This window comes from Pocillopora damicornis, chromosome 12 (genome assembly GCF_964200805.1).
Source record: "Pocillopora damicornis chromosome 12, jaPocDami1.2, whole genome shotgun sequence".
NCBI classification, from domain to species: Eukaryota; Metazoa; Cnidaria; class Anthozoa; order Scleractinia; family Pocilloporidae; genus Pocillopora; species Pocillopora damicornis.
Window position 1 is genome coordinate 15,325,667 of NC_142681.1, and position 18,030 is coordinate 15,343,696.

The 18,030-nt window shown below is 36.7% G+C and overlaps 3 protein-coding genes across 3 annotated transcripts; 1 reads left to right on the forward strand and 2 right to left on the reverse strand.

Annotated features, from left to right (window-relative positions):
* Positions 1-1,161: 1,161 nt before the first annotated feature.
* LOC113679544 (uncharacterized) lies at positions 1,162-2,827 on the reverse strand. Its single transcript, XM_027196516.2, has 2 exons — positions 2,429-2,827; positions 1,162-1,634 (listed from the first exon to the last, which is right to left on the reverse strand). Exons 1-2 carry the CDS (start codon positions 2,751-2,753, stop codon positions 1,306-1,308), a joined length of 654 nt encoding a protein of 217 aa, XP_027052317.1. The 5' UTR covers positions 2,754-2,827; the 3' UTR covers positions 1,162-1,305.
* Positions 2,828-4,943: 2,116 nt separating this feature from the next.
* Positions 4,944-13,420, reverse strand: LOC113679294 (dynein regulatory complex subunit 2). Its single transcript, XM_089189730.1, has 15 exons — positions 13,178-13,420; positions 12,287-12,368; positions 11,173-11,343; positions 10,569-10,653; positions 9,673-9,811; positions 9,375-9,449; positions 8,892-9,014; positions 8,708-8,785; positions 8,351-8,421; positions 7,700-7,769; positions 7,101-7,253; positions 6,562-6,612; positions 5,815-5,908; positions 5,507-5,579; positions 4,944-5,179 (listed from the first exon to the last, which is right to left on the reverse strand). The coding sequence occupies exons 1-15, from the start codon at positions 13,319-13,321 to the stop codon at positions 5,092-5,094; spliced, it is 1,497 nt and encodes a 498-aa protein (XP_089045856.1). The 5' UTR covers positions 13,322-13,420; the 3' UTR covers positions 4,944-5,091.
* Positions 13,413-17,975, forward strand: LOC113679302 (aspartate dehydrogenase domain-containing protein). The gene is made up of 8 exons (XM_027196263.2): positions 13,413-13,566; positions 13,971-14,106; positions 14,495-14,579; positions 15,389-15,538; positions 16,090-16,195; positions 16,813-16,933; positions 17,443-17,591; positions 17,852-17,975. Exons 1-8 carry the CDS (start codon positions 13,509-13,511, stop codon positions 17,887-17,889), a joined length of 843 nt encoding a protein of 280 aa, XP_027052064.2. The 5' UTR covers positions 13,413-13,508; the 3' UTR covers positions 17,890-17,975.
* Positions 17,976-18,030: the final 55 nt, after the last annotated feature.

Consider the following 18,030-nt stretch of genomic DNA (forward strand, 5'->3'; position numbering starts at 1 on the left):
TCTTACTTAAAGGTAAACTTCAATGAAAGAGATTATTGCTGTAAAAAGGAACTCGGGCTTTGCTGGGGCCAGAATTTGTGTAAGGCAGAATTTCCTTTTTGCAGTTTACCTGGTAGAATTGCAAAAGCTCATTTTAAAGAAATCTAAAGATCTTGATTCTTTTTGCTTTCACGCAATTTTTCTGATGAATACCTCTGAAGTCAAAATTTCATGTCCAATTGAAATCTTGAGAAAACAATTCACTTTTCTTAGAGCAAGAAGTGTTAACCCTCAGAAATTTTCCAATAGTATTTTTTACAAAAGAATTAGTTAGTCAGTTGCCTGTATTTATAAGGAGTAGAAGATGTTAGGACACATGCATGCTGGAAAGGACACATTTTTTTGCAGTTTGAAGGGCAGGAAAGTTCAAAGATATACAAATCAGAGCATGACTGGAGTTGAAGCATGTTTTTTGATCAAAAATTTTTAAGGTCCAAGAGAACTTTGAGTGTGAAAATTTTCCTAATGAGCATATTTTAAGATGATGTCTAAACTGGCTGAATCACTCTGCTCACAAGAAGTTTACATAAACTGTTTAGGGGCAATTTGTCACCTGAACTGTTGCAAAATTTCCAATTTGATGTTGAGTTAATGATTATATATATTTAATCTGTATCAAAATAAACAGTCCATGAGAGAGTGATGTAGTGAGGTAGTGATTTAGTGATGCAGTTGTTAGGTAGCTAACTGAATAAACTGCATTCTCAGAAATTAGGGGATGAAGTCCCTTTGAGCAAGAAAATTTCCAAACTCTTACTTTATTATATGTAATTCCTTTGGTACAACAGACCCAAAATTGCCCTTTGTACTTGCCCAAAACACCAGTGAATCAACACCCAGTTTGGCTACATTTATCCCATTTATCCCTTTCAATCCCAAGATCTCAATTAGAAATTCTCCCTTCAAGTGTGATATACATTTTCCATGATTTTATTTCAGAGAATTTGGCATCAGATCAAAAAGTAATCCCCTGGTTGATATTTCACTCATTCTCATCACTTATGTGTGTGATATAGCATTGAAATTGTAGGGAGAAATTATGTCTTGATCGCTAGGTGATGGGAAAGGGTCAACTCCTCTAAGCAACATCATCTTGTAAATAAATTGTAAGGTACAAAACAATAAAAATAATGACCTATTTTATTTGTAGATCTTAGCAATACTTCAAAACTAAAAGACAAATTTCTAAATTTTTCATGCATTTCAATAGATATCTGTCAATGGCAGATTATGACAGGAAGGTACTAAAATATAAATATATTTTGCTTATAGTTCCACATGATCTTGTTTTGGGCCACTAAATTCTTCATGGGAAATAACACCATCTTTATCCTTATCTTCATTCTCAAATATTTCTGATAAGATGGTTTCACGATGGGTATCATCTTCATTTGGAAATCCATCCTGTTCCTCTAGATACTTTTTTACTTCTTCTATGCTAAGTTCCTTGTTTTTATCTTTGTCAATCATGCTAAACACATTTGGGTAAGCCTCGGACTCTTTTTCTCCATCATTTTTTATTTCCTTTAGTTCAACATCGAAAAGCAGATTAGCCCCTGGAGGGATCACATCATCAACTCCTTCATTTCCATAGCCTGTGCAAAATTAAATATATTTAAATCAGTACATAAATCACATCTATGCCAGTTTGAATGATTAACAGGGTAATTTCTCTGATATGCGATGAACCCCTCCGGGTTCAATTTAGCTGGGTTCTACTGAACAGTTGGATGCAAAAAGTTGCAACTTTCAACCCCTCTAAACTCGAACAAAGCAAAAAGTAGCAGAATATTCTTCTGTTTGATGACAAAAGCTCCCCCCCCCCCCTCCACATCATATCAATTCTTCCCACTAATACATTCAAATACATTGCAGAGATGGGAGAATTACTCATAAGATCATGGAATGCGTGATACACAAAAGGACAGTCACAATGATGTCTCTGTAGCTTATGTGACTCGGTTGAAATATGATCTGATAACTTGAAGAAAGACACGTAGAAATTTCAAGAAATCTGCTTTATTCTGATAATATCTGCTGATTGCTGTTTTCAAAATTTGTATTTAATGCTGGAAAGTAGATTGGTAATGGCTCTGTGCTCAGTCATCCCCATCTTGACAAATGTTTACAAAGATCGTAGAAGATGGTAGCGTATTTAAAAGCACTCGTGGACGTTTGCATAATTTATAACAAAGGCAGCTTTGTGCGTTCTAGAATCTTTTGAAATTTCTGTTAAGATATGTCATTCTAAGCACTGGAACATAATGCTGACAGGGATTTTTCCATAAAATCTTCCTTCTGATAAATTGCCAAGTTCTTTCGATATTTATGATCGGACATTATTTGCTAAATACCTATAGCGGTGGATACCAATCGCGTAAAAACTTACCCAGGTATGATGGAACCCTAAGTTTTCTTTTCTCCCCAACACACATATCCTGCAGTCCTTTCTCCCAGCCTTGGATTACCTGGCCTCTTCCCAAGATGAAATCAAAGGTTCGTTGGCGTTTGTGGCTGGAGTCAAACACTGACCCATCTTTCTCAAGGCGGCCTGTGTATTCCATCGCAAGATAGTCACCATCCTTTGTTTTACGCGTGCATTCCTCTGGTTTGTATACGACTTCGATTGTCACTCCGTTCTCTTCCCCACTACACAGTGTGGAAACAAAAGCAAGCAACACCAGCAGGTTAATCCACTCCGTGAACCACATCATTAGGAAGTACTGGTCGACACTACCGCAAATAGTTCGAAATTATTGTTCAACTTTGATTTTTATATGCTTCGGTCCCAGTTTCCCTAGTCATGACTTGGCCGGGTACATGGCCCCGGGATCAAACCTAACTATTTTAAGCGGGTGGATGTTTAAAATTAAGGCACCGCCGTGGTAGTCAGCGTTAGACGGGAGTATACTCAATTGGAGAACCTGTACAAAATTCCAGACACGGGAATTTTTCCCCTCATGTGCATTTATCTTTAAGTGCGTTCGATTTTGCTTCCTGCAATTCCGTGGTACCTGTCATAATTTCCCACCTCAAAGGAGGCAATTTTTGAAAACAAAAACAAGGTAAACGATAACAACAATGCAGTTGTCGAAGGCGGTATCGCTGTCACCAATAAGATTCAGTGGCGTATGTAGCTCGCACCAATCAGATTGCGCCAGGTATGCTGATGGCACCAATATGTAACGTCGGGTATGCTGCTTGTTCCAATCAAATTTCTCAGGGTATGTTGCTTTCACCAATCAGATTGCGCTGGGTATGCTCCTGACACCAATCATATCGCGCCGTGTATGCCACTCGCACCAATTAGATTGCGCTAGGTATGCTACTGGAACCAATCAGGTTGCGCCGTGTATGCTGCTCGCACCAATTAGATTGCGCAGGGTATGCTGTTAGTACCAATCAGATTGCTCCGGGTATGCTACTCGCACCGATCAAACTGCGCAGATATTCTGCTCGCACCAATCAGGTTGCGCTGTGTATGCTGCTCACACCAATCAGATTGCGCAGGGTATGCTGTTAGTACCGATTAGATTGCGCCGGGCAAGTTACTCGTACCGATCAGATTGCTCCGGGTATGCTACTCGCACCGATTAAACTGCGCAGATATTCTGCTCGCACCAATCAGATTACGTAGTGTATGTTGCTCGCACTTGTCACATGCGCCGGATATGTAGCCCGTATCAATCAGATTGCACCGAGTAAGTTGCTCGCACCGATCAGATTACAACAAAAAATTATGTCGCTCTCAGCATTGGGGCCTGTTGTAATTTGTAAAGTATAAAACAAATTGCTGCCAACGTTCGAAGATAACTTTTGTCTCCCGAGTATTAAATTGAAATGCAGTGATACCTGTTGGGTGACAACGCTACTTCACGATTAATGGCAGGGTTATTTATTTAGCCTTGTTGTTGCCCATTTTGGAGAAGGTTGAAAAAATCAGTAAGGTAATATTTACTTTCCGCATCAGCGGCCGCATTAAATACCCGTCTCTTTGCTTTTGGAAGTTTAAACAGTATTTTTCCAAAGTTGGTCACTCTAAATTAGGCTTTTCGCTAAAAGTGATCAATTTACAGCAAACGACCTAACCTTAACAGCATAATCTAGCCCTACTGGAAAAAATTCACATGGCCCAAAATGCTAATGTCAGTTTTCAACTCAATCCTCACGCGCTTTGACGTTTCCTACAATCAAATTAGCTTTTAGCGATCTTGGAAGTTACTCCATCACGCGTCAATTCCTTGTAAACAACCTGAATTTTATTACGTATTCCCTACGCAGAGGGCAAAGTCCAGAAAGGCAACAACCAATCATAAAGCCCAGGTGGTTATTCCATGTAAAAGCCTTTGAGATATGATGCTTTGCCCTTCTTTGAAAGAACGGTGGAAGGCGTGGCACATTTGCAGGTTGTTTTTATCATGGTTCTACAAATAACAGAGTCGATAGGCCACGCAATACCTTCTGTCCGAGGTTATTTTCAAATAAATTTTCTCCCTCTTTTATTGTGAAGTAACGTGATTTTTGTTTTCTTTGGAATGCTTTGAAAGCCAAAGCCCTTTTTCTTTTCCAAAAATGAAAACATCCGTTACACAGTAGGCCATTCCAACCCACCATCCCAAATAGGTTACAGGGTCAATGTCAGTATCTGATCAACTGCGCACCTACTCCTCCCCCAATCAGTTCGCTATTGTTGGGTTAGGGGAGGGGTAGGTGCTCAGTTGCAAATTACTCTTGCATATGTAGCATGCCTATGTTACGTTTAAAGTATTTAAGATTTAGAAGATACAGATTTCACGCGTTGAAAAACACAAAAGTATAGTAACATCTATCATCCTTCAAAGACCTTTGCCGCTTCCGATTTCATTCTCTATTTTCCATTTCCCGATTTCAAGTGATAATAGAACTTTCTGATAATAGGGTAAACAATTTTATTTAGTCACAAATAATACACAGTCAAACGATTTCCACGATGCTTGGAAATCTTCGAGGAAGATAAAATACTTTTTTTACATTTTTACAGTGCGTGATATTATTTTTTTTTTCCATGAAGATTTACATGGAATGCTTAACGACATGGGCCGCTTCCACCACAGTAGGGCCTGATCTTTTGATGCGGGGGTCAGTTACCGGTATGGCCAGCCTGTAAAAGAGAGCGGATTACTGCAATTTCAATGCTGTGTTAGAAATAGCCTGGAAATTTATTGGTTTTCCTCTGCCCTATGATTGGTCGAAGAAAATCGTACCACCTGTCCAACCAATCAGATGCAAAACTAAATCCAGCTGCGACTCATACCAGAGTTCTCATTGGCTGCTTGCCATATTTTCCTACCACGTGATTGACCCTTGGGATTACTTTGGCCTAGGTCGAAAACATTCATCCAAAATACGTTTTCTTCCGTTTACTTTGGTATGATTTAATGCCACACACACTTACACATACACATAAAAAGCAAAAACAAAAACACACCTGACGTTGGTTTTGCTATTGACAATAAAAAGCGGGTTGTATTGACTAAGTATCTCGTCGTTCACAGAAATTCCTGAAAATGAAGACAAAACGCCCATATCAATACACGGTCCATGATCTATATATGTGAAAATAGGAATAGATTTCTAACTCTGTAAACTCGGCCCCTAAATAAAATATCAAGAGTTTACTCTCAATATTTGTACAAGATAGGATTGCGTGAGAACCAGCGTGTTCTCGACAACTCAGCATGTTTATACTTCTGGATCAAACGCAAAATTAGAGCTTTTTCAAAGACGAACACTCACCATCTAAGTACTGTTTGAGGACAGCCCTGAGTTGCTGATTTTCTTGGAGAAGGGTGTGCTTCTCTTTATCAAGAGCTAACTTATCAAGTAAAACCTAAAAATAACATGACTGATGATAAGTAACTGATACTGCAACAAATTCAACCTCTAATTTCAAACATTAGAACAATTTTCATTTGTATCCAAAATAATCTGAGATTGCATTGGTTGTAATTTTCTCCGCAGTGACTGTTCCTGAAAATTTGTGCAATCTTAAACCAATCAGAAACAAAACTTCACCAATCCCGACTCGGTGTGTCGCGTTGTCCTGCGCTTCAAAGAAATTTTCAATTGAGTGTCAAAGGCAATCCGACATTGCATTGAGTTTACTTTACTTCGCTCTGACTAGGTTCGAAAACTTGGGTCCGCGGCTTGCATCTCTAACTCCACCAATGAGATTCAAAACTAAGATTAATCAAGACCTGGTCGCCCGCGTTTACCCGCGCTATAGGCAGTTTGGTTGTTTTAACTTTGAGTTCTCATTGGCTCTTTAAGGCATCTTCCTTTCTTCTGATTGGTTGTCGTTATTACTTTGGTTTTGGTTTGACGACACGTAATCGAAAAGCACTCCATTATTCTCTCTTGCTATGATTTGCTGTGGGAATTGCTTTCGTTTTGGTTCACCGACACCTTATAAAAAAGCACTCTAGGTACTGCTTGACTTTTGATTCCAGCCTAGGGCCTTTTTTGGGCTGATCAATTTCTTACCTTGTTGTACCTCTTCCAAAAGTTCTCTAATGCAGAATACTCATGTAGAATCTGATAAAGAATCATTCAATATAGTTAGCACTTAAACAGAAGAGAGCCACTCATTTTAATTTTGCCGTTATTAAATGGGCACCGTCCAAATGCGATAAAACAACCGTGACACAATCCCCAGTGGCTCACGTGCCTCAGTTTTGTTCTCACCACATTTTGACTTCATCTAAGATCTTGGACTGAAAAGACACACGATAAATGTGAATCTAGTAATTAATAACTAATCTAGATTTACATTGGTTTTGCTACACTCTGCTCTATGATTGGTCTAAAAAAACTCGCGCGACCCTCTCAATCAATCAGACGCAAAATTAAAAAAAAAACCCATCATGACTTGGTCACCCACGTTCTCCCGCGTTTGAGGAAGTGTGCCTGTATTTACTTTTGAGTTTGTTCTTCTGATTGGCCATTCTACAAGCCTAACTTTTTTTTTTAAACAACAATTGATCAATAGGACAGATGAACGTTCAAACTGCGTATTTTGTTACCTCGGCAAGTGGTTCGGAGGGTGCTTCCTGCATAGCAGCGGCCACGTCATCTTCCTCTTCTGGCAAAAGTGATGACACATAGAAAGGCAACACCTTCTCGGCCTCTGTTTCCAGTTTCCGGCACATTTCAGCTAGCTTTAGGATAAATTCACCCTAGAAACGTGAAGGGGACTTTAATTTGTATTCTAAACAGTTAAATTTAAGACTCATCGGGTATTCGCCAGTTTTAATTAAATTTAAACTAGAAAAAGAAAGATGGCGAAGGAAAGAAAGACGCTGTTTGTGTTGTCATGAGCTTGCGACGAGTTTCCATGAGGAGTCGAACCCAAGACTTTTAGATTCCGCGCTCCGATACTCTGTCACTGAGATTAAGAGACGATTGAGTGACTTAAGTGATTACTAGTTTCATCTGTGACAAACATCAAGGATCACCGATATCGAAAGCATCGTATGAGCAAACAGAACTTGATATATGGCAAATTTGGAACTTACATGAGTAAAAAAGAAATACCAACTGCCAAGATCAGTAATGTCTCAAGACCCAAAAAGGGCTCTAACCCCCTTTCCCCCCCCCCCTTATAAAAAGGTAAGATATTTACCCTTTCTTTGGTCTTTGTAAGTTCTTTTATGGCTGCATTGCTTTGAAGTGTCAGCTGGGTCAAACGTGATCTACGGGAAAAACGGAACAAATTTAGAAGAACTCAATTACCAAGTTTTTAGCCAAGCCTACATCGTGATCTGAATCTGGATTTTTCACTCTACATTGTGTCTTTAACCCTTTGACCATCAAGAGTGATTAGCAACTAATTTCTCCTTATGATATCACCCTTGAGTCAGACATCAAAGTCACGAGAATAAAGGAAATGGTCACTAACTAAAAAAGCTCTTGACTGACGACAAAATTCTCCTTGTCAGCACCTTAGGAAATGTATTGAGAGCAGTATAGAGAATATGCATACTGATGTTAGGGCGTAGAGGGTTAAAATCAACCCATATCTAGGGCTCATGTTGGTATCCCTGGTGAAATTGGCCAGCTTTTGGGTGCTCATTTAAATCAAAGGTAAGTACACCTGAAAGAAGGGCAGCAGAAGTGTAAGTTACAATTCCTTCCTTCTGCAATTCTCAGCCAAACTGCCAATTTCATAGTTGCATTCACATTTTGATATCTTTATCTCATGTATACTTGACTCCCTATTTATGTCAAGCACCACTTATAAATTATTATTGCACACACTGGAAAGAATACAAACCTTTCTGAATCCCTCATTTTGTTCATTTCTGCTTTGAGTTCATGGAACTGAGTAGCAACTACTTCTCTTTGCTTGGAAAAGATAAGAATTTTTACAAACTATTAATCCAAGGTTTAAATAAAGATGTATAAGCTGCAAGACTTAAACCATGTTATCAAGTTGATCCTCATTGTAGAGCAGCGCAGTTTTTTAATATTTAGGCAAAAATGGAAAAAAAAGATAATTATATTATCATGGTTTCAATCATGGTTTCGGTCTACAGCTGAAGTGCTCCTCTGTTTATGCAGCCACACTGACAAGTTATTCCCACAAATTAGGTGATAAAACAAGGTACCCAAGGCTCTTTTTCAGACTCACCTCTTTTATGAGTCTGTTCCTTTCATCGCATTCTTTAGCATTTGTTGCCATTTTACTTTTAAGCTGAGAAATGTTGTCCTGAAAGACAAATGTCAGTTTTGAAGTGTATAGTTTGTGGAAATGTGCAGATATTCAAGCATGAGGCCATCAAATTTTTACAGCAAGATAATAAATTATTAATCACCTGTATTCTTTGCAGTTTTCTCATTTGGGTTTCTATTTCATAAGAACTCTTCTCATCTTTAGCTTTGAGATTTTCAAAAGCCAATTTTCTCTCCTCTGTTGTTTCATTGTAATTCTTGAGTGCCTTTAAAACAAAAAAGTTCACATAAGATCTAGTTACATACGATTTTCAATAAACATAATATGTCAACATCCATGTTTTTCTTTGTTTTTTTTTTGGTGCTAGTAAATGAGTATACAAGGGGAAACAGAGAGTGTAAGTGCTCCAAATGGAGAGAAGCCACAGCTCTTTTAAAATTTGCTTGTGCTCTGTGATATTATTCAAGAGAAAAAACCTTTTGTGAACAGGTTACAGTTAAGAAAGTAGCAAAGAAAAACACTAACACACTTCAAACTGGTTACAAAATGGATATGACCAAGAAAGTTTTCTTTACATTTGTCAATCAATTGTACTCGAGGTAAGATGACATAATTATAAACTTGCCTGTTGAAATTGTCTCCATAAATCCTCCACTGTTCCTTCCAGTTGTATTCTCAGAGCATGCTTCTCCTCCAGGTTCTAGCAAACCAAGACCAGAATAATTATTATACACAGCTTTTAAATTACTTCAAACAAAAGTAGCAATTGGGTATGCTTAATATTTTATATACTATTACATGTATAGTGGTATTGACCATGCACATCAGATCAAGGTAATCTGATTTATGCACTAAATGAAAAATATGCTAAGATATGCCAACATGCAAATAGCAGTTAATTAATAGTACATGTAATGCATTACTTTGTTTTTTATTTCATCTCTAAGACTCTGAAAATCTTGTTTAGCCTCATTTTCCAGTTCATTCCACTCTTCCTCCATTGCAAACATGATGTCCTGAATGTCATGCATCTCCCTTCTCTGTTGGCTTATGATCTTCATTCTGAAGTATAACACATTGTTTACTTAATAAGTAGTATGTAGTAATAATGGTTATGTGACTAAGTGGAGTCCAATTCACTCTGTAATCATATGAGTGATTAATAAAATTGGATGTCCTCTAAGTGGGCGTCTGATTTGTTAATCACAAGTATGATTAAAGACCAAATTGGATGACACAAAGTACAGTTACCAATAAATCATAACCACTGCAATTTCCAAATTTCCACAGATGAGAAAATATATCTGATGGAGACACTGTTGAAAGCAAAAACTCCTCCATTTTAGCAAATTCCTCAGTTTTGTAGGGTAAGTGGTTGTTGCTATGGTTATTGTAATCAATACTGTGATTGGTGGATTAAGCTGAGTGGACCTAGTACATGTATGATTGGCTGACTTAAATGTCAAATTAAAGGGTTTAAGTACAGTCAACTATCCTATGACTCTACAGCACAATTAGTGAAAAATAAAGCAGCTAATGCACCAATCACATTTGAGGAAATTGAAATAGTTATGATTAAAACAAGTAAAAGACAGAGAATGAAATGGCCATAATAAAAATAGAGGTGTTAAATTGTATCTTGTGGGTCTAACAAACTTTTATCCAACCTTAAACTTGTGCTTTAAGTCTCAAAGATTTGATATACAGTCCATCTTATTTTTGGCACAACAAATCAGTTTAATTTCATGCTTTAGTTACAGTGTTGCATGCAAGTTAGGTGAAATTCTTATCAACAGTCATCATTTCTTAATTAACTCACCTTTCTGTATCAAATTCTTCTTTAAGGATCTCTTGCTCTTGATCATACTCAGCTTGAGCTTCTTCTAACCTTCTCTGTTGCAAGTCTACACATGCAGAAAATTGATAACCAAATGTTAATTCAGTCTACAAATCTAAACAGGCAAATCAGTGCATTAGGCAAACCCCCCTCACAAAAGTATGTGAGCCCTTTTCAGATCAGTGGTGTCTTTAACCCAAAGCAATAGCCAATCAAAGTTGGGGAAAATATCACGAGGGGCCAATCAAAGCCTGAGGTAAAAACAAGCAAAATGCCTAATGCATGGGAAAATGCAAAATACTAAGTTATGATTGTTTTAGTTTTACATGAGGAGTTGGCACAAATTTTCTGAACCAATCTGAGAGCAACGCACATGTTACCAAAACTAATGCAATCCTTGGTAGTAACTGGTAAAATTTACTGCCTGTAGCACCTCTTATTCCTGCAATCTCTTAAAAATTAAACTGGTAAAAGAATATTTCTCTACCTGTTTGAAAATTTCTTTAACCTCTCATGTTTAAAACACTAGTTACTTTTGAGATCTAATAGAAAATTATTCTATCAAATCTTACAGTTAACACATTACCTATAAGCCTATCAACATTTTGCAAGTGACTTCTGAGGGCCATCTGGTATTGTTCCTCAGCTTCTTCAATATCTTTTACTAAAGACTTGATTATTGCTTCCTTCCTATCTATCACTCGTTCAAAAGTCTGACTCAGAATCTCTATATCCTTTTTCAATTCCTGTGATTTGGCTGAAAAAAAAATGATAAAATGAAGACTTCATAAAATTGTCAAAATAAAGATAATTTAAATTGTTTAATTTAAATTTAATTTAAATTGTTTAAATTTAAATTTAATTTAAATTGTACATTCTCAAAGTGACTTTTTTATCTAGTATACATATACACCTGCTTAATAAAAGGAAATAATAAGTGATATCATTATGACTGATGAATAACTATCACTTCATTAAACTGAATGGAATCTTAGTATGTCGCCAGGAGCCTTGCCAATTAGGAATCATGACAAGAATTCCATCCTCCTACTGAGATGTTTTGCATCCTTATTAAATATGCAACAAAATGAAATTTATGACCATATGACCAGTCTAGTCCTGCATGTTATCCAGTCTGCATAAAGCTGTCTAGCTCTGCCCTTGTGGGGCTTCATTGCAAAAAAAAAAAAAAAAAAAAACCCAACATTGAAACGAGAAAATAAGTTGTGCTTTTGATACAATTATGAGTTTCTTAACATGTCCTATTTAAATTGCAAAAATTTGTTGAAATCTTGAATTGATATCAGTATCTGGGCAACTGCCCACTTACCCCTCCCCTAACTCAACAGTCTATTGACAAAAAGTTAGGGTTAATGTTGGGTTAGGGGAGGGGTAGATGGGCAGTTGCCCAGATACTGATATTGATCCTAAATCTTCAACAGAAAGTGGTCACATGATAAGATGCCTATAGACTGAGTTTGTTTAGGTGCGACAGGAAAATATATGTCTCTTGGTCATGTACTTGGTCTCTACATCATGACCTTGAACCTTTCCTTTCCATCCTTATCACCGGGTAGATAAGTACATATCAGAAATGTGCATTAGAAAGTTTTGACCCATCCTTGTTACTGCATTATTCTCAATCAATATTTTATTCCCTTAGATATCTTGATTAAGGTGTCATAATGACTAATACATACCCTCTCTCATGATAACTCTCCATTGGTTTTGTAGTTTGTTCAGATTGAATTTTGTGCTCTTTTCTTCTTTAATTAGTTTATCCTAGCATAACAACAAAAGAAACTCCACTATCAGACATTGTTCACAGTGCAGAACTGGTAAGGGAATATCAAACAAAGTGTACTACATGAAAATTAATTAAATGTAGGGGGGCTTAAGTTTCTGAGGAAACTGTGGTGCTGGATGATGGGGGGTTTTACGAGACAATTTAGCTTAAGAGTTTCTTAAGCTGACTTTTTTAGCATTAAAACTTTACTAGAGCAAGTAGAGGAATTGCAGGCTGTTTGTGGTTAGGGTTATTTGATAAAAAACCAAATTATCTCTCAATAAAAGTAAATGATTTAAAAACAGAAGTAATGATTTTCAGGTTAGTCAAGAAAAAGACTGTTGTCCGTGGCAGTGACTGACGTTTCCATAAAGGGGTCCTGTGAACCGATATACCAATCACAATGCAAGACTCAAAAGAACAAAGTGGAGATGATGGGGAGGGGAGGAGGGAGAAGCAATTTCATGAGAGGCAAGTAAACTGCTCGGAATCCTATTAATCATAAAGAGTAATATACAATTTAACTCAGTGATAAACGTTCCGGAGCTGAGCGAAAGCGTGAGCAAATTATGCAAACTCCACTTAAGTTTTTAAAACTTCTTCAAAATATGTATTTGAAAGATCGGTACGGTTGGCAATTTGCAAGGTTGAAATTTTGTAGCATTATCCAGTCTGTCATGATTAACTTTGCAACCGCTTCAAGTCGTTGCAAAATATGAGATCCTGGCAATATAACTGCCACTGAGTTTCGCGAACTTATGTAAAGGTTGAATAAAAAATACAAGGTACAATTTGTGCGATTTACCTTCAAAAATTGTGTCAACATGTCCTCCTTTTTCTTCTTCATTTCTTCTTCTGCCAATCTTTTCTGTTCCATGTATAGAAGCCTCTCTTCCTCAGTCATCTTTGCAAGTTTCTTTTTACCAGATTTCTTTTTCTTGGGAGGCATTTTTCCTCCGGAATATGTCGAAACAAGAAAAACGACACAAATCCTGACTCAAATGGCTGACCCCAAAAGAGTGATCATCGTTGCTTGGCGACGGGAAGGTACATCATATATGGTATCCTAGAGCATACTTAAAAATACAAAAACGAGCGCATCAGACCAATGTCTGGCAAAATAATTTTTAAAAAGTATGAATTGTACCATTAAGAAGAAAAGACGAGTTGGCATTGTAGGATATGGACATATAGGTAGGATAGTTAACATATCCACTCGATTTTACCACCATTAGATCTTAACTAATGATTAAAACTTCAGCTAATTTCCAAGGTACCACGAGCTCTTTTTAGTAGTTTAGGCTGGAACGTCGTACACCCACGAAATTCGAACCAACAGGCTTCAATAGAAGTGTCACTAGGTCTTTCTTATACGACTCATTTTGGAGTTTTTGCTTCTCATAAAGGATATCTCATCGTCACCAGATCATGATCAGTGGTGCTTTAAAGTGCATTCTGCCTAACTGTGCACAGAAACTGCTAAGCTATATATGCAATATAACAATACCACGTGCAAGTCCTTTGAGAACAGTGTAGTGCTTTCAATGTCGAGTAATTGATTAACAGACCTACAATTTTTTCCATTTTTTTTTCGGTAGGAAAATATTTAGTTGAGGAAATATTAAAGAGAGATGATCTTGAGCTCAGTTTTGTTTGGAACAGAACTTCTGAAGCTCTCCGGAACAAAATAGATGATCGCTACATTCTGGAAGATTTATCGTCCTTTGCAGAAAGGTATTCTTGGTAAATTAAGTTTATATTGTTTGAAAAGAGATAATACTTAACTTATAAAAGTGAAAATACCTTTAAAGGATACCAGAATCTTGTTTTAACCCATTTACACCTAGAAGTGATTAACGTATAACTTTTCCCTCAAATATTTATACGTTATACAGCAAACAGGTAATGAGAATACTCAAACTTATCAGGTAGAAGTTGTTATCTTGATCTAACACAAAGGGGCATAGCTTCAGGCTGAAGATTTTTCATTTCAGATATTTTTGATGCTCTAGCATATTTTTTTAATCAAATACTTCTAATATTTCTACATAACATGTATCAGATCCTGATACATATTTTGATTTAAAATAACTGGTTTTTTTTTTAAATGGTGGTTTTACAGGACTCCAGATTTGATTGTTGAGGTTGCACATCCTTCAATCACAGTAGAGTTTGGTGAATCATTCCTTGATGTTGCTGATTACATGGTATGGAACTGATCTTTTAACATTATTAAATTTTTGTCACCTCTAAATATTCATAATGTTTTGTCTTTCACTTAATGCAGCTATATTTTGATGCCCGACCCTGCATCAGGAGCAGTTTTTAACTCTCTCTAATTTTCTCAGAAAAGATGAAAGCCCAGCTATTTAAATGGTTTCACCCCTTTAAAATAACTAACATCTAATTTCTTCTTACAATATCACCCCTGAATAACATGCATGAGGGGATGGGGGATTGTCTAGAAATTCGTCCATTACAGCTTGTGAAACAGATAGTGTGATAACAAAAGCACTTCGAAAAGGAGATAAAATTTTTCGGTGTATATAGCTAATTAAAATCAACGATGATACTTCATAAAGTGTTAACTAAGCCTTAAAAGAGCTGTTATCGTCTTTTTCAGCAGCATTTGGCATACTTTAGGTCTAGTGACATTTCTGACATACGCACGGATTTTGACACTCTTGTGCAGCTTGGAATGTTAGGAATGCTAGGATAATATCCTAACATTTCTAAAAAGTACTTACAGTTGAAGCTGCTTGCATCCCCTCATGTAAGGATACAAAAAATAAAGGAATCGATCACCAACGAGAGAAGCTCCTGATTGTTGACCAAATTCTCCTTGTCAGAACCTTTGGAAACATACTGAGAAGAGTATGGAGACTATGCATACTGATGTTAGGGTGTAAAGAGTTAAGCAGAGAGAAATCGAGGGAAGTTAAACAGTCTAACATTAGATATGTATTCTTTATAGAACAAAATTAGTATTAATATTTTCTCCTTAATTTTTTGGTAGGTGGGTTCTCCAACTGCTCTGGCAAACTCAGATGTTGAAAACCGTTTGAGGTGGAAGGCTTCTAGTGGTAGCCATGGAATTTATATACCCAGTGGCGCTCTTTGGGGTGGTGCTGATATCAAGAAAATGGCAGATATAGGGACTCTAAAGGTGTGTATCTACAAGATGTATTATTATTTATGATTCATAAAATATTTGTGCTAGCCTACAAAATAAGTTGGGTGATATCTGAAGATACCACCAAAGTAACGTTCCTCAATTTTCAAACCTCATGTCTACTACCATAAATCTTTGTTTAAAATTTAATTCAAGACAAGATAACATTTTATGGTTGTTACAAAGGAAGGGAAATTTTTTTTGTTTATAAAGTCATACCAGAGAAAACTCAAAAGAAAAAATATCCACAGCAAACAGTAAGCTGTTCTTAAACATTTTTTGTGCATGTTGCAAAATATTTGAAGGATATAAGAAACACAGTAGCCTCTATTTTGCACAAAAATATATAAAAAATAGCTTGTAGTTGGCGCAGAAATATACATGGATATTTGTTTGTGGACATTATCTGTTCCAAGGTGAGGACAGTTTTGCGAGAGCAAAGCTTGAGGAAAACTGTGAACTTTGGAGTTATAGATACAGTTATTCATTTGTTATGATTACATTTACTAAGCATATATACTAGTAAATTTTAATTGCAATTTTAGGGACTGAAAGTAACAATGAAAAAGCACCCATCTTGTTTTAAATTGAATGAACCTCTTAAGTCAAGGAATGAGCAAGTGAACACAGAACCTGTTGTACTGTATGATGGTAGGTTTTAAAAGATTTTTTGTTTCATAAATTACCCAAAGAATAACCTCTGTATAATTGTTATTGAAAATAATATAGCTCTCATTTTCTTTCAAATCAAAGCCATGATTTTTTTCACCCTGATTATATTCCAAGACCTTCCATGAAGATTTCCTAAGGTGTATTGAGAAGTTAATAAATTCTTGATTTCATGAGGGTGCTTTCCCTTATTAAAAGAATACTCCTGAAAGGCTTAAAAAAGCCAAATTTTTTGTAGGTGGGCATGAAAAATTGGCAGCATGTGCAGTTGTCATTATTAGCAATTCTGGCACAAGTGTTTTTTTACCCACAAGGAAGTATACGGCCTTTAGAAATGTGAGCCAGTAAGAGTTCTTCAAGGGGTTGAGCACTGACAATTAGTGTCAGATCCCATGGAAGCTTCTCCTTACTTGTCTCGGATCTTCCTGTGGGCAGAGAAACACACATCCTGCAGCACTATTAATGAGGGCCTGCTTGTAGTCTAGAGAAATTGGTTGCCAGGGGTGAACTTGTCTGAGCCAGGGGGATGGTAACAATATGAACTTATCTTCATAATCACATCAGTATTTGTTTCAAATGTTCTAGCTGTTTTCCTGTAGGACCTGTTCGGGAACTTTGTCCTTTAGCCCCAAACAATGTGAACACAATGGCAGCAGCAGCACTGGCAGCCCACAATCTGGGATTTGATAAGACACAAGGGTGTATTGTGGCTGATCCAAGGCAAGATGTAATCAGTTGTCTGTTGTAAGACGGACAGATTAAATTCGTTTTGCAAATTTTGTTTGCAAATTTGATTGAATACACTTTGCCTCTGTCCTAAATATTTCAGGCCTGAAAAGAGTTTCAGATTTTCCATCCAAAGGCAGCTCCACTTTGAAAATATGGTATTAATATGTGGCACGTTCAGTCCATTTGAATACTCTTTTCAAAAAATGCAACATACTTTTGTTCTGAAATCTTTTGAGTATTCCAGTTATAATTCTATTAGTCTCAGAAATGCCTCTGTGGCAATAGAAGTTTAGTATCCTCAAGTCACAATCACTGGTTTTCTTTCTATAAGCACAGTCATTTTTTTATTCTCTCGCACTTTTTCTAAGAAAAACTCTCTCAAAAGCGAGACTCTGTGAGGGTAAGGTGTTTTGTCCAACTAGATAATCAGGAGTGCAATGCTTATTAAGAAATCCTGTTTCCTGAAATCTCTTTTTTAATTATGATGTTCTATTACTTAGTCTAAATGCTCATATTGTGCAAGTTGATGTCTTTGGACCCGGTGATGAACAAAACCAGTTCACAGTCAAGACTGTGCGCCATAATCCAGCAGGATCTGGAGCCATCACTGGCAATGCAACATATGCATCATTTCTTTGTAGTATGCTGGGTAAGAACTTACACTTTTAAAGAGTTTGTGATATGGACAGCAGAACAGAAGGCATTAGGAGTGTAGAAGAATATTATAGTACATTCCAGAACATTCCATTTTTTACATTGTAACTCTAAAGTTGTGTGCTTAGTCAAGCATATCAGTTTGTAAATAGGATATGAATTAATTATTTAGACTGTTCTAGACTGTTACCTTGCTTTCCCGAAGACTAGCTCATGCTGCTATTTTCAAACAAAATCTTTCTCTTTTTTTTTCAGGAGCCCACAGTCAGGGACCTGGACTTCATCTTTGTTGAATTAGCTTTCAAACAATTTGTATTTTTAAGAATTTTTCTTTTTTGAAAAAATGGATCCCAAATAAAAACACCTTTTGGTATGTACACATATCAGGGAGTGTTCAAGTGAGTGGATAGAGAGGTTAATCCTTCCACTCTCAA

Bases quoted from the DNA above. Each gene is read 5' to 3' on its own strand.
- LOC113679294 (XM_089189730.1), bottom strand. From the start codon at position 13,321: ATGCCTCCCAAGAAAAAGAAATCTGGTAAAAAGAAACTTGCAAAGATG. The intron at 10,654-11,172 runs GTAATGTGTTAA...CTGCATGTGTAG, and splicing joins AAATGTTGATAGGCTTATAG to ACTTGCAACAGAGAAGGTTA. The intron at 7,254-7,699 runs GTAAATATCTTA...TCACGTTTCTAG, and splicing joins TTACAAAGACCAAAGAAAGG to GGTGAATTTATCCTAAAGCT.
- LOC113679302 (XM_027196263.2), top strand. From the start codon at position 13,509: ATGAATTGTACCATTAAGAAGAAAAGACGAGTTGGCATTGTAGGATAT. The intron at 15,539-16,089 runs GTGTGTATCTAC...TTGCAATTTTAG, and splicing joins CAGATATAGGGACTCTAAAG to GGACTGAAAGTAACAATGAA. The intron at 16,934-17,442 runs GCAAGATGTAAT...TCTATTACTTAG, and splicing joins TGTATTGTGGCTGATCCAAG to TCTAAATGCTCATATTGTGC.
- LOC113679544 (XM_027196516.2), bottom strand. From the start codon at position 2,753: ATGATGTGGTTCACGGAGTGGATTAACCTGCTGGTGTTGCTTGCTTTT. The intron at 1,635-2,428 runs GTAAGTTTTTAC...AATTTTGCACAG, and splicing joins TAGGGTTCCATCATACCTGG to GCTATGGAAATGAAGGAGTT.